Source organism: Schistocerca cancellata, chromosome 2, assembly GCF_023864275.1.
Source record: "Schistocerca cancellata isolate TAMUIC-IGC-003103 chromosome 2, iqSchCanc2.1, whole genome shotgun sequence".
In the NCBI taxonomy this organism is placed as follows: Eukaryota; Metazoa; Arthropoda; class Insecta; order Orthoptera; family Acrididae; genus Schistocerca; species Schistocerca cancellata.
In genome coordinates, this window is record NC_064627.1 from 204,366,945 (window position 1) to 204,383,466 (window position 16,522).

Here is a 16,522-nt window from a genome sequence, read left to right on the forward strand (position 1 = left end):
CTTGACTGTCAGCTCAAATACACTCTAATACAAAAAAAAAGGAAAGGCTAAGCTCCACGAAGGAGTCATCCGAATGGGACAGAACTCGGTAGGTATGACTTACATGCACAGACAGACAAACGCTTACAATTTCAGGAAAACTGGATAATTTATTCAAGAGAAAGAGCTTCACAAACTGAGGAAGTCAATACATTGATTCATCGAGTTGTCTCGGGCCTCTCCGGACACGTCTTCGGCCTGGGATTTCATTGACTGAAATAGAATTGTCTCCGGTGATGAGTCACGCTTGTTCGCCTAGGTAGCTGCACGGTCAGCGCCATGTATTATTAAGCGGAGGGGCCAAGGCTCAATTTCTGGCCGGTTCGAATATTTTCTCCTCTCGGGAACAGAGTGTTGCGTTGCTCTCACTTCCGTATCGTCGTAATTGACATTAATATTGAGATGGCTGCATGGGCTCGCCCCGAAACACAGAAATTGAAAAAAAAACGAGTCTCGCTTCGAACTCAGCTCCGATGACCAGCGATGTCGTGTCTGCGGACGCCCTGAGCAGCGGTTGGCAACCGGATGTGATGCTCTGGAATTCCATTTCATTTCATAGCAGGACCACATTGGTTGTCATCCACGGCACCCTTACAGCCCAGAGGTATGTCGACGCTATTCTATGCCACGTTTTGTTGTCCTTACATTTCAAAAGGATAATACCCTCCCGACACAGCGAGTGTTTCTTTTGTTTGTCTTCGCACTTGCCAAGCCATACCTCGGCCTGCAAGCCGGATCTCTCTCCAGTTCAGAGTCTTTGGAGCATTATGGGAGCCTTCCAACGATCTCAGTATTATGGCGATCTAACGTGCCAACTGGACAGAATTTGGCGCGATATCCCTCACGAAGATATCCGAAGACTCTGTCAATCAGTGCCAAGCCGAATAACAGCTTGCGTAAGGGCCAGAGGTGGACCAACGCGTCATTGACTTGCTCAATTTGTGAAACTATTTCTCTTGAATAAATCACCCAATTTTTCTGTAATTCTAATCATTTGTTTGTCTGTATTGGTACGTCACGTCTAAAGATCTCTGTCCTATTCGGATAATTCCTTAGTGGTGTATCTATCTCTGAGAAGGTTCACACACATTTATTCCACGTACGTATAAGATAACTTTGAAAATACCAATGGTATAAATTCTACTAGGAAACACACAAAGAGCATCTCTTGGGCTTTCACAAAGATCTTTATTTACTGACTTCCATGTGCGTTTAAGAATCACTGTATAATTCGTAATGGTTCAAATGGCTCCAAGCACCATGGGACCTAACATCTGAGGTCATCAGTCCCCTAGACTTAAAGCTACTTAAACCTAATCACCTAAGGACATCACATATATCCATGCCCGAGGCAGGATTCGAACCTGCGACCGCAGCAGCAGCGCAGCTCCGGACTGAAGCTCCTAGAACAGCTCGGCCACAGCGGCCGGCAACTCATAATGGCTGCGTAAACACAAAAAACGACTCAAATGTAAGGATACTGTAAGCCAAGCACTGCGCAATGATATTCGAAATGAGACTGACGTCACACTCATTGATCGGAATACATGGCTAAGATTAAACTGAAGTGAAGTGAGATATTACTGCGAAAACTATAAATTCCACGAATAAAACTGAAAACTAAATCAGGACGACTTCAATTGAACACATCGTTATCTGCTCGGATTCATTTATGCCCCGATAGTTACACATTTGAACTTAATGGAAATATCGAAATGTCCAGTTGCATGCTGTCATACTCGCCCGTTGTTGGCAATATCGGCTCGTTCGAACACCCACAGAAGAATGTCGTTCCACCTTCTGCCACGCGCTGACAGAATTATGTCTGTCACGTCATGCCATTGACTTAAAAAAACGAGGTGCCTTCCCACACAATCGATGCAAGGTCCTGCACTTTCCAGCAAAAGAAGAGGAACCCCTGCTTAGGACAAAACCTGCTAGAGAGTGAAAAAGAGGTGTGTGTGTGTGTGTGTGAGAGAGAGAGAGAGAGAGACAGAGAGACAGAGAGAGAGAGAGAGAGAGAGAGAGAGAGAGAGAGAGACCATGCAGAGGTTCACAAAATTGTAAATCGCTGTCGCATTTGTTGTTTGTTACATTACGCAATAATTGTTTATATTGTTTATATCTGTAACGATGGTAAGTTGCGGAAGAGAACAGGCACCGTTCACAGGTAACAACATATACTTCTGAAGTTTCACGGAAGAAGAATGTAAACAAATGTATGTGTAAAGTTGTATTTCAAAAATGAATTTCTAAAGTGGTTTAAACTTTATCACTAAAAGGATAGAGTGCTACTCACCGTAAAGATGACACGTTAAGTTGCAGACAGGCACAACGCAATGACAGTTACACACTGACCTTCCGCCCCAAGTCTTCTTCCAAAAAGAAAAGAAAACACGCACACGTTCACACAGGCAACCATACCTCACGCATGCATGACCTTACTCTCCCAACATGACCTCTCTCTCTCTGGCCACTATTGCCATTCTGGCTATAATTTGACAAATTTCCTGTTTCTGCATTTCTCTTATTGCGTTACTGTACTTATGTGTAAAGCCCAATGATGTAGCGTTCTTTTATTTGTAGGTACAAGGACAACATGAGGACATTGTCGTCGATATTCCGCGACCACAAGGCGGAGTCTGTGGAGCGCGCAGTGTGGTGGCTGGAGTACGTGATACGTCACAAGGGGGCCCCGCACATGCGCAGTGCAGCCCTCGATCTGCACTGGTGGCAGCGGCTAATGCTCGACGTCATCGCATTCGTTCTACTAGTCGCCGCCATCGCAGCCTATGTACTGTGTCTGTCTGCTCAGGCGATCGTCCAGTTCCTCGCAGGATTTAGAGTGAAAGTCAAAGCCGAGTAGACGCCCGGCTACGTAGTAAAGCACGACTGTGATACTGAGTCAGAATCTGTATATGAAAACGTCTGTGATGTGAAAATGTGGCCGCACCTTGCTGCACGTAGGTATGGAGAACGATGTTAAGATATGTTTCGTTACTTTGGAGTTGACGAAAAGAATGTCTGTGATACATGAGCACCTTTACTGAAAAGCTGACGCAGTTCTGGTACAAAAAATAGTCTGCTGAGAGACTTTTCACAGAACTCAGAACGGTAATGCGGTAATTTCTGCAACGAATAATGAGGGACGAAATTAAAAACTCTGTGAATACCTTGAAACTATTTAGACTCTTGAAAACAGCAGCGAAAAGCTGGTATAAATTTCGTTGTAATCTCTGTTAGCAAATATCAATTTTATAAAATTTATAGCTAGTATGAAACGATTATGTCAGTAAATTTTACAAATTTGTTGGAAACAGTATTATACATAATGAAAAGTATTACAATCGCATTAACAATGTGAGGTTGTAATGTGCTTGTTTTTAGTAGTATGATATAAACATCTTCTGTAACTAAAAGTGCTTATCATTTTATTCGTGAGTTCTGTCTAGTCCTGTTTCCCCATATTCAACAATAGTTTTGCCTTCATTATGTTTCACCAAAGTGTCATATCTTCCTTGTTTTAATTCTATCAATCCCATAACAGCTGTAGTAACTTCTTACTGTTCCGGGCGGGAAGGAGCGCCGGTCCCCGGCACGAATCCGCCCGGCGGATTAGTGTCGAGGTTCGGTGAGCCGGCCAGTCTGTGGATGGTTTTTAGGCGGTTTTCCATTTGCCTCGGCAAATACGGGCTGGTTCCCTTATTCCGCCTCAGCTGCACTATGTCGGCGATTGCTGTGCAAACAAGTTCTCCACGTACGCGTACACCACCATTACCCTACCACGCAAACATAAGGGTTACACTCGTCTGGTGTGAGACGTTCCCTGGGGGTCCACTGGGGGCCGAACCGCACAATAACCCTGGGTTTGGTGTGGGGCTGCGGAGGGGTGAAGTGGACTGCGGTAATCGTCGTGGGGTTGTGGACCACTGCGGCTGCGGCGGGGACGGAGCCTCTCCGTCGTTTCTAGGTCCCCAGTTAACATAACATAACTTCGTACTGCATCACTGTATTGTATTTCAATGACCTTGTTGGAAAAAAATACTACTTTCCAAACATTATACTAACAGCATGATCCTCCTTCAATAACTGCACGTATTTATTCACAGTGGAAGCTTTTTTGTATTAAGTAGCAGATATTTATGCTTATTATTCTGATTTTATTCGATAGTCCATTCTAGCATCCTTTCCTTCGTCTGTACTACATTCCCTATTCTTGCAGTTCTTCTTTGCCTTCTAAAGTAATTTAATAAACTGCTTGGACGCCGTTTGTAACTTATCTTAAGACACTGTCTATTCACGTGTTCTTCTACTTTCTTAAGGTATGATCGGTTAGTATTTCTTTTCTTAACATTATCATCTTCTTTTCTATACGAACTAGTAATTTCCTTGTTTCTATGTTACATACTCTTCTCAAATACCATTCACTCAACAGAAGCAGCGACATCAAATGAAACTGCAAGAAACGCCAGTGCTATTTCACCATTGTTCTTTGTTATGTCATCACTGTCTTATACTTTTTGGTACAATGATAATGTACAAACATGTTCCATCTTCTGCTATTTCAACTGTTAGGACAATCCAGCAGATAAGCAGTCTGTTCCCGCTAGCCCAATGGGTATCCAACAGACTGTGACTAGTGATTGGTAGTGGAAATTTTTCTACATCCAACAGACGTTCTTTGACTCACAATACCTTCCTTCACCTGTTTAAGACAATTCCCTCAAGAGTGGATAGACTTCCTGGAATATCGATGGCTTTCACTGCGTCTTCCGGCAGCCTTATCTTTGATTATGAAGCTTAGGATTTCTTCTTTGACTCTCTCAGCGTGTGTCATACAACAGTCTTTGTAGGGAGGTACCTTTTCTTCTCTCTGAAACGCGTGTAGTTAAGTTAGCGACTATTCTGTTTAAGTAAATATGTCGTACTCCTAGTAAATCACAATAAAGTTAGAAAGAATAGACACCATTGCGTCAATCCGCAGCTGTATCAGTATGCATGCGTCAGCATGCGTACCTAATATGTCCCAGAACGCGGCGCGAAAGAAGAGGCTTTTACAGTGCTCATACCCCGGATGATAAAACGCCCTTGGGCTAGGGACCATTTGTACATCTAGCAGAAGGATCCTCTTAGTGTCACTATCCTACAGTACAAGGTCAAAGTATGGATGTTACGCACTTCCTCATGCTTAGGCAAATGGAGCAAATCGGTTGGTTCTTTTTGCATTATGATGTGGTCTACAGTGGACTTGATTGGACTTACGGAATCGCCATTAGTTCACGGACGGTTCCTTGGAAAATCTCACAAAAAGGTTTTTACTATATTTTCGCCGTCACCCGCGGACCAAAACACAGCCGAGGATTCCAAGGCGGCTACTCACAGCAAATGGCTGAAATCTTTATGTCTCATTCCTAAAATCCTGATCTCGTATAACCTTGAAAATTTTATCCGTTTCCGAGATAAAGAGGTTCAAAGTTACCCTACTTGTAAACGTAAAATACACAAGTAAAATCCGGTGTTAGGTGAAAACATAGTTTATAAAGTGGCTAGCACGGATGTATACTGTAAAGTGTCTCCTTTATCATCTGGTAACCCCATGTTATAGTACTGAAGCACACGCAAATTTTTCTTGCACATTAAATCCGGTCTGAGGTGTAAAATTAGTTTTCCGTCATTTCAGTTTCACATAACTATCTAAATTTTGCATACCAATACATTTCTTTTCGTATCAATTACATGCCCTGTTGCAGCAGGCAAAAGAAGGAAACCAGCGGAAAAATGCTCCTACTGGAGCACAAAAATGGGAATATGTTGTTGTTTCCGTATTTTTTCTGGGTTCCATCGTTTCTTAGTAGTCTGAAAATTCGTGGAGGTATGTTCCATCTATGCAACTAATTGAAGGCAGTTCGTTTATTGCCATACGTGTTTCGCTTCTTTTAATTGTGAAGCGCCTTCAGTGGCGATTTCCAGCGCTGTTAGGCCATGTGTGTGGTTCTGGAGATGTGTTCATTAGTCTCCATGCTCCAGTTGGACGACTTCCGGCGTTCTTTCACCCATATTTGATTCAACACATCGCATACATCACGTTGGGAAAGCCTCATGCAGCACAGTCTGGAATTATTATCGCCCATTATGTTCAGTTTTCTGTGGTTTGTACTCGTGAAAAGGTTTTAGTTTTTGCACGTTTGTTGTACATTTGATTTACCTAAGTTTTTATCCGATTTACGAGTGTCAGTCAGAAAGTGGTGCCTCTTATTTTGTGTGTCAATAATTTCAAATGCAACTAAATAGGCTCAAAGCCACAACAACCACGATTAATTTATGGTTTTTCAATATAATGTCCGTCTATTTTCACAGTTTTGTTCCAGCTTTTAACGGGGGCATGTACTGCAGTGTGGTAAAACTGACGGTCCTCCTTCCAGAGCCATTGATGCACAAACGTTTTCACAGATCCCTCATCTTGAAAGTGAATCCCATGCTTGCTTTTAACAGCCCAAACAATGGAAGTCTGATGGCGACCAGGTCAGGGCTGTATAAGGGGGCGAGGCAAGACTTTCCATCCAATTTCCACAGTCTCTTGAGCGGTGTGATGACTGGAGTGTGGCCATGTATTTTCATGGAAAGAAAGAAAATCTGCCATACCTTTTGTTGGGCGAATCGCTGAAGAAGTGCTTCAAGCTGTTTGAGACTTATGAAGTATTGGAGAGAATTTATTGTGCACCCCAGTTCCAAAAAATCAATCACAATCACACTCTCTGCTCAGCCTGCTGCTCCGTGTTTCGTCAGCCAATAGTGTTTGCACTCCCGCTTCATTGCAGCGTCGAAACCATCGTTTAACAGTGCTGATATCCACTGTTACATCACTGTATACATTTTTCAGTCTTTCATGAATGCGAATGGGCGTTGCACCCTCTGCATTCATGATCTCTTATCACACAACGTTGTGTAAGCAAGCATCAGGTTCGGCCAGTTCGCAAAGTGACTGCAATGCTGGCATCTGTTGATGCAGAAAGCTACTACTGCAGTAGATTGGAGAAGAAGCTCTGCAGAATAGCACCAAAATCAAATTTTCCCTAAACAAACTTATTTAAGGAGCAAAAAATAGAAGTTATTACTTTTGACGTCCCTCGTACTTTTGATTTATTGAAGTGAAATAAAACTACGTTTATTTCGAAATTACTTCTGACCAACAGGGGCTATATTGCCAGTTTTATTTCAGCCTCGAATCATAGTGCTTTAGAATTGGTGTTTAGGCTCTAAAATGGTTCAAATGGCTCTGAGCACCATGGGACTTAACCCCCACCCCCCGAGCCCTTTTGTACTCCCCTCCTCTGCCTTCCCCACTCCCTGAAGTGTCTGCCCAGCACCCCCACCCCTCTTATGTGTCCTCATCCTCCATCGGCTCCTTTCCCGCCCCCCCCCCTTCGCTTTTCCTCTCCTTCCCCCCCTTTTTATTTTCCCATCATCTGTCCAGTTTCCCCCCACCTGCTCTCGGCTGTGGTATGTCACATTTGCCAACTTTTTAGTGCAGTGTTCCAGTGACTGTTCAGTGTTGTTCGTCTTTCTCGTGTTGCGAACAGAAACTATGCTGTCGGTAGGTGTGAATTTTATGTCTTTTGAGAACAGAAACCATACTGTCGCCGTGTTTTTTTATTGTCTGTCTTGTTTTACCTGTCTGCTTCGTATGTATTTTATTAGCATCATCATCCCTCTGTTCTCTGTTTTAAGTTCCACGCCGGCCGAAGTGACCGAGCGGTTCTAGGCGCTACAGCCTGAAACCGCGCGACCGCTACGGTCGCAGGTTCGAATCCTGCCTCGGGCATGGATGTATGTGATGTCCTTAGGTTAGTTAGGTTTAAGTAGTTCTAAGTTCTAGGGGACTGATGACCACAGCAGTTAAGTCCCATAGTGCTCAGACCCATTTCTTAAGTTCCACGATTTTTTTCGCTATGCTACTCTTTAAGTCTCCGATTTTATCGCCTGTTTTTATTATTTATTCTCTTCATCTTTTTAACGAAGTCTGTAGGCTGAAGAGCGGCATGCTAAGCTGCTGCCAGCCCGCCTCCTTCGGGGGGAATTGAAATTCAATATATATATATATATATATATATATATATATATATATATATATATATATATATGGGACTGAACATCTGAGGTCATCAGTCCCGTAGATTTAGAACTGCTTAAACCTAACTAACCTAAGGACATCACACACATCAATGCCCGAGGCAGGATTCGAACCTGCGACCGTAGCAGCGGCGCTATTCCGGACTGAAGCGCCTAGAACCGCTCGCCCACAGAGGCTTGCTCGGTATTTAGGAAAATAGCTGAAAGAGAGCAGGTCGCAGCACGACGAGCATATCGCTCAGCGGGTGCCCCCACAGCAGAGTGCGCGCCGCCCATACACTTGCTTGCCGCAGTCCACGCTATGACACAGCTCGCCCAGTGCTGTTGAGTGCGGTGGGCCAAGCAGCTCAGAGCCACAGGTCGGCCAGGCAAACAGAGTCCCTGGGATCGTACCGCTGACGCGTGCGGGTCGCAGTACTCGCTCCACGAGCTATGTCTGCGTCTGCACAGCACCGCTCATCTCGTCTACATCGGAGGCTCACGAAGTTTCGTGTAACCTCTCCAGGTATGCAGGACAAAACAAAGGCTGTAACAGATACACTATGTGATTAAAAGTATCCGGACACCTGGCTGAAAATGACTTACAAGTTCGAGGCACCCTCCAATGGTAATGCTGGAATTCAGTATGGTGTTGGCCCACCCTTAGCCTTGATGACAGCTTCCACTCTCGCAGGGATTCGTTCAATCAGATGCTGGAAGATTTTGGGGAATCGCAGCCCATTCTTCACGGAGTGCTGCACTGAGGAGAGGTATCGGTGTCGGTCGATGAGACTTGGCACGACGTCGGCGTTCCAAAACATCCCAAAGGCTTTCTATAGGATTCAGGTCAGGACTCTGTGCAGGCCTGCCCATTACAAGGATGTTATTTTCGTGTAACCACTTCATCACAGGCCATGCATTATGAACAGGTGCTCGATCGTGTTGAAAGATGGAGTCGCCATCACCGAGTTGCTCTTCAACAGTGGGAAGCAAGAAGGTGCTTAAAACATCAATGTAGGCCTCTGCTGTTATAGTGCCACGCAAAATAACAAGGGGTGCAAGCGCCCTCAATGAAAAACACGACCACACCATAACACCACCGCCTCCGCATTTTACTGTTGGCACTACACACGCTGGCAGATGACGTTCACCGGGCATTCGCCATACCCACACCCTACCATCTGATCGCCACATTGTGTACCGTGATTCGTCACTCCACACAACGTTTTTCCACTGTTCAATCGTCCAATGTTTACGCTCCTTACACCAAGCGAGGGGTCGTTTGGCACTTACCAGCGTGATTTGTGGCTTATGAGCAGCCGCTCGACCATGAAGTCCGAGTTTTCTCACCTCCCGCCTAACTGTCATAGTACTTGCAGTGAATCCTGATGCAGTTTGTAATTCCTGGGTGATGGTCTGGATAGATATGTGCCTCCTATAAATTACGACCCTTTTCAACTATCGGCAGTCTGTCAGTTAGCAGACGAGGCCGGCCTGTACGTTTTTGTGCTGTACGTGGCCCTTCAAGTTTCCACTTCACTATGACATCGGAAACAGTGAACATAGGGATGTTTAGGAGTGTGCATATCTCACGTTCAGACGTATGGCACAAGTGACACTGAATCACCTGACCACGTTCGAAGTCCGTGACTTCGGCTGAGGGTCCCCTTCTGCTCACTCACGATGTCTAGTGACTACTGAGGTCGCTGATGTGAAGTACCTGGCAGTAGGTGGCAGCACAATGCACCTAATACTGAAAAAGTATGTTTTTGGGGATGTCCGGATACTTTTGATCACATAATGCGTACGCAGGCTCTAGAGGCCAGTATTTCCGTCCTCGGTAACATTTATTATATGGGTCTCAGACCGTGTTCCAGGGCATATTATCTGCCTAACGTTCCGTCTTCCAATAGTGGAGACATCACCAGAGGCAAAACGAGTTAGAAGGCAGTTGCAAAAAATGGTTCAAATGGCTCTGAGCACTATGGGACTTAACATCTGAGGTCATCAGTCCCCTAGAACGTAGAACTATTTAAACCTAACTAACCTAAGGACATCACACACATCCATGCCCGAGGCAGGATTCGAACCTGCGACCGTAGCAGTCGCGCAGTTCCGGACTGAAGCGCCTAGAACCGCTCAGCCACGCGGCTGGCAGAAGGCAGTTACAATCCCAAAGAAAATCAGCAAGCCGAACTGTTTATATGTATCCACACAACAGTCGGTTCGGCACATCATCAGACTGCTGTCTAACTCTAAGATCGCAGGGCAGCCCCAGTGTGTTATGGAGCTGTCAGTTATCTCACATTAAGCAAAACTAATGCTGTAAAACCACTATAGGCCATCGTAGACTGTCATAAGTAAGTGTAGACAACGGTCGCTTTCCTGGTAGTCTTGTTCAGCGAAGATTGTAACCGCGTTGCCTATGCGTTATGTGTGTTGCATACCTATTGGGTGTTACCTCACTTCGTTTGTGAGCAATGTCTTACTACAGGCTGATTCAAAAGCCCATTAACATTTTAAAATCCTCTAGTTCGCGGAATAATGTAGGAAGAGAAATAAAACTTGAAACACATACCTGAAATGACATGGGGTTTTACTGAAACCGAAAAAGAGTGGAAAAACCGGCCATATATGTAAGACTTTGCTCCACCCCACATTGCTACACGTGTCAAAGATCTCTTGCGCTCATGGTTTGGTGATAGTCACGGGCTGAGCCACCACTTCCGCCAAGCTTGGCCTCCTGGGTCCCCAGAACTCAATCAGTGTGACTTTCGGCTGTAGTGTTACTTCAAGTTTCAAGTCTAACGCGGCCTTCCGACCTCCTTAGGGCTGCTAAAATACAACTTCCGACGTCTGTATGTGACCGTGTCTACTGATAGACTATAGTGCTATTCATAAAATTGAACATCTACTATAAACATTATTGATGAACGGTGGCCGACATGTTGAACATTTTTCATAAACAACATCATCTTTGCTAAAAACTAACATGTTAACATACATTTGGGTCACTCTGCTAAAGCCGGCCGCTGTGGCCGAGTGGTTCTATGCGCTTCAGTCCGGAACCACGCGGTTGCTACTGTCGCAGGTTCGAATCCTGCCTCGGGCATGGATGTGTGTGATGTCCTTAGGTTAGTTAGGTTTAAGCAGTTGTAAGTCTAGGGGACTGACGACCTCAGATATTAAGTCCCACAGTGCTTAGAGCCATTTGAACCATTTGAACCATTCTGCTAATTCCTCTAGAAACCGAAAGTAGTGAATCGTCGACAAACTGAATGAAGATATATAAAGGATCGCTTAATCCACCGACTATATTTCTTCAAATAACTATCCCCTTCTCTGTTACTTAAAAATAAACAGTACATACAGCACAATTGCAACTGTCGATGTTTAATAATTCAGGCTTTCTTCGAAAATTATTGATGTGTAACGTGAAAGGGAGGGATTTTTCAGCAAAAATAAAAAAAGTACAGATTGCTCATATAGCAGTAGAAAACGTAGTTTCCAATAAAAGGCAAAACAAAAATCGTGAAACAAACAGCTTACATAAAACCTATTTTTGTTATTTATAAACTTGTTTCACGATTAATAATAACAGGCAACTCTCGCTTTTGATCATCTACATCTACATGGATACTCTGCAAATCACACTCAAGTGTCTGTCAGAGGGTTCATCGAACCATCTTCACAATAATTCTCTAGTATTCCAATCTCGAACAGCGTGCGGTAAAAACGAACACCTATACCTTTGCGTGCGAGCTCTGATTTCCCTTATTGCTTTATTATGATGATCGTTTACTCCTATGTGTGTCGGCGCCAACAAAATATTTTCGCAGTCAGAGGAGAAAGTTGATGACTGAAATTTCGTGAGAAGATTCCACCATAACGAAAAACGCCTTTGTTTTAATGATGTTCACCCTTAAATCCTGCATCATGTCAGTGACACTCTCTCCCCTATTTCTCAGTAACACAAAACGTGATGCACTTCTTTGAACTTTATGATATAAACATGGTATGTGTTCTTTCGGGCATACAGATACCATCGTCACATAGATAAGGCTAACCGGCCAATGATCTTCTTCAGTGCGGATGCACTCACATTGCCCGCCCTCTTACGTGAATCGGTAGCTTGACTACCGCGAGTAATGAGTATAGTGGGCAGTGACACAACAAATGTAGTGTGTGGACAATAAGATGGGAATGTGGGTCTCACGGGGAGCGTGCCAGAGGTAAGTCCCTGCAGTCTCACTATCCTCTGTGTCCTCGGCGGCTCAGAAGGAAGTCGGCTTTCAGCCGTGATACCGCGCGGACGGGCTCGGCGCGCCGAGCAGCGCTCGGCAGGCGTTGTTTGTTTACCCTAACGTGCGCGGCTCCGTCATTGTATTGACTCGTAGTACCGGTACCGACCCGCCATGGGGTTCTCATATCGATAAGCTACAATCAAACAAACGTTCAACGCATCGTACACGAGACCGAAGGCCCATGAAATTGAACGGTTTCTTCGAGACATCATGCACATAGAACCGCAAGAACGGATAGGCATTCATTTGTCTATTGTATCTAGCACAGTATACCTCATACTGATTGACGAAGCGGCCTGCGACAGACTCCTCCAACGATCTGCAAGCGGCTTTCGCATCTGCCACGCAGACGGTAACGTGAGCGTGGTAGAAGTTGACTATGCTGGTCTGGGAGGGCGTAGCGTGCGAATCTTTGAACTACCGTTCGAAATTCCTGCGAACCTTGTCGTTGATGTGCTGAGGCCATACGGCACAGTTCTGAGCTACACAGAGGAGAAACGTACCCTGTCCTTAACGGGGTACGACAAGTGCGCATAGAACTTAAGAAGCACGTTCCATCATATGTTTTCGTTGGCGGCTGCCGCGCAATTGTCATATATGATGGCCAACCGAGGACCTGCTCGGACTGCGGCCAGGAGTGCCATGTTTGAACTGAGTGTCTGCAGCTCCGCCTCGTTCAGGTGCCCCGCAATGAACTTCCCCAACGATCCACGATGACCTCTCTCCCGCTAACGTATGTCGAGGCGGCACGACATGATGTGATGGACGATCAAAACCTGCTACCACCTCAAGCCGCTGCGAGCTCCGTTGGAGAATCAGCGCCGCCGCCGACGACGACGACACCACCGCAGCCAAATGGTGCAGAGGTTCATGCAGCCTCTGCCCACCACGACATCGCGGGCACCCAGCCGCCGTCACTGTCAGGATCGGACACAGGGATTCCCGATAACCGAGACTGTGTCGAGCCCCACCCTCCAGGGGATGTCGAATCTCGTACCCGCAAGCAAAAATCACCCAAGCGATACAAGAAGAAGCGATTGTCAGCTGAAGAACGGGACAGGGATGTGAGAATGGCAGAAGACATCGACTCTGTTGATGCTCCTACAGTGGCAACGGATTCCAGCGGCCTCATTCACCAGAAGGCTCCTGACGATAAGAAACACTCTCTTACATCTGGTGGCCCTGAAGATGAGGCGTATGAGGTCGACTCCCAAAATGTGGGGTCCTGTGAAAGTGGCCAGCCACCAATGACCTCCCAATCCTCTCTTGGTGATTGGGCAGAGCACATGGAGGCCGATGATGCACAGCACACACCGATACCTCCTCCAGAGCCCATGGCTGACATTGAGCCCGGAGGGCTCTGCCAGTCAGGGGATCATACGGCACAGTAATGCACGCCATGCGGCCCCAGCACATTGCCTCCGCCACTTGATATGTGTCAGCCATACCGTGTGGGAACAGTCAATGTCAATGGTGTCCACTCCACTGTCAAGACCCGCATGTTACAGGACATGATCAGAGCGGCAGACTTGGACATTGCCCTTCTCCAGGAGGTCCGTCCCGAGCTGCGTTTAGACCTATATGGCTACACCACCTACAGCCTACCCTCTGGTGACGACACAGGAGAAACGGCCGTCCTTCGCCGAGATGGTATTGAAGCGACGGACGTGACATACTTGCCGAACGGACGAGGCATCGCTCTCACACTTGGCGCAGTCCGTCTAGTTAACGTCTACGCTCCTCCGGTACCTAACGCGGTGACAGGCATGTGTTCTAGTCGGAAGAGGTAGCCCAACTTTTGCAAGGAAACATGTACCATGGCGATTTTAACAGTGTTTTGCGGCTCGAGGACGGGATACCGCATTACGTCCCATGCCCGGCTCTACAAGCACTTGTACGTGACCTCGCGCTCCACGACACATGGCTGTTATATCATGGGAGCCAGCGCGGATAAACGCACTTTACCGGCCACTCTGCCAGTTGTCTGAACCGGATATACGTCTGGCGTGCCCTCCGCACAGCAACCCGTGATGCAGAACTCTGGCCGCCGGCCTTCACGGATCATCGCGCGTATATCTGCACTATCACCTTACCCCGACAACTCACAAGACTCAGCAGAGGCCCGTGGACGCTGAAAGTCACCCTGCTTCGCGAGGAAGAGTGTCGACAAGCAGTTACTGACACGTGGCGTCGTTATTTCAGGCGCCTGCCCACGTATGCTTCCACGTTCCTGTGGTGGCTGGGATGTGTCAAACCTGCACTCCGCAAGACCCTGATGGCCTGCAGGCGTGACAGATCGAACTGGCAAAGGACAACATCGGAATTTTGCTATACAGCGTTACGTAAGCTGGCGACGCAACCACCGTCTCCCGAACGTCAGATGTCCGTACAATGCATCAAAGCTCGTGTACTTCGCATCAGGGCAGAGCAGCTAGAAGGTTTCCGCATCCGTGCGCGAGTGCAGGACTGCATCCTCAACGAAACGGCATCAGTCTATCAAACTGAGCGCGAGAGGCGCCATGAGGAAACTCTTCAGTTTAGACTTAAAAGAGTTTGGCCTACTGCTAAGATTTTTTAGTTCTTGTGGTAGCTTATTGAAAATGGATGCAGCAGAATACTGCACTCCTTTCTGCACAAGAGTCAAGGAAGTGCATTCTACATGCAGATTTGATTTCTGCCTAGTATTAACTGAGTGAAAACTGCTAACTCTTGGGAATAGGCTAATATTGCTAACAACAAACGACATTAAAGAAAATATATACTGTGAGGGCAATGTCAGAATTCCCAGATTATTGAATAGGGGTCGACAAGAGATTCTCGAACTTACACCACATATAGCTCGAACAGCCCTTTTTTGAGCCAAAAATACCCTTTTTGAATCAGAAGAATTACCCCAAAAAATAATACCATACGACATAAGCGTATGAAAATATGCGAAGTAGACTACTTTTCGTGTTGAAGTGTCACTTATTTCAGATACTGTTCTAATGGTAAATAAAGCAGCATTTAGCTTCTGAACAAGATCCTGGACATGGGCTTTCCACAACAGCTTACTATCTATCCGAACGCCTAGGAACTTGAACTGTTCCGTCTCGCTTATAATATGCCCATTCTGTCTGATCAAAATATCGGTTCTTGTTGAATTGTGAGTTAGAAACTGTAAAAACTGAGTCTTACTGTGATTTAGCAACAAATTATTTTCCACAAGCCACGAACTTATTTCATGAACTACATTATTTGATACTGTTTCAATATTACACACAAGATCCTTCACTACCAAGATGCTGTCGTCAGCAAACAGAAATATTTTTGAATCACCTGTAATACTAGAAGGCATATCATTTATATAGATAAGAAACAGCAGTGGTCCCAGCACCGACCCTTGGGGAATGCCCCGCTTAACAGTGTCCCATTGGGAATGAACATCACTACCACTCTCAATATTGCGGAGAATTACCTTCTGCTTTCTGTTCTTAAAGTAAGAGGTGAACCAATTGTAAGCTACTCCCCTTACTCCATAATGGTCCAACTTCTGCAGTAATATTTTGTGGTCAACACAGTCAAAAGCCTTCGTTAAATCAAAGAAAACACCTATCGTTCGCAACCTTTTATTTAATCCGTCCAAAACATCACAGAGAAAAGAGAATATAGCATTTTCGGTTGTTAAACCATTTCTAAAACCAAATTGAACATTTGACAGCAAATTATGTGAATTTAAATGCTCCAGTAACCTTTTATATACAACCTTCTCGATAACTTTAGCAAACACCGATGGCATCGAAATAGGTCTAAAATTGTCAACATTATCAATTTCTCCCTTTTTATAAAGTGGCTTCACTACCGAGTACTTTAATCGGTCAGGAAACCGACCACTCCTAAAGGAAAAGTTACAGATATGGCTCAGAACTGGGCTAACATACATAGAACAATACTTCAGTATTCTGCTAGATACCCCGTCATATCCACGAGAGTTCTTGGTCTTTAGTGATTTAATTATTAACTCAATCTCCCTCTTGTCAGTATCATGGAGGAGCATTTAAGGTAACAGTCTCGGAACACTTTTTTCTAAG

At 45.4% G+C, this 16,522-nt stretch overlaps 1 protein-coding gene across 1 annotated transcript in view; it reads left to right on the forward strand.

The window, feature by feature from the left end:
• Positions 1-3,415, forward strand: part of LOC126161532 (UDP-glucosyltransferase 2-like) — a 42,009-nt gene extending 38,594 nt beyond the window's left edge. The window contains exon 7 of the mRNA XM_049917452.1: positions 2,626-3,415. Coding sequence (XP_049773409.1) covers positions 2,626-2,905 — 280 coding nt within the window. The 3' untranslated portion in view covers positions 2,906-3,415. The remainder of the gene's footprint in view (positions 1-2,625) is intronic.
• Positions 3,416-16,522: the final 13,107 nt, after the last annotated feature.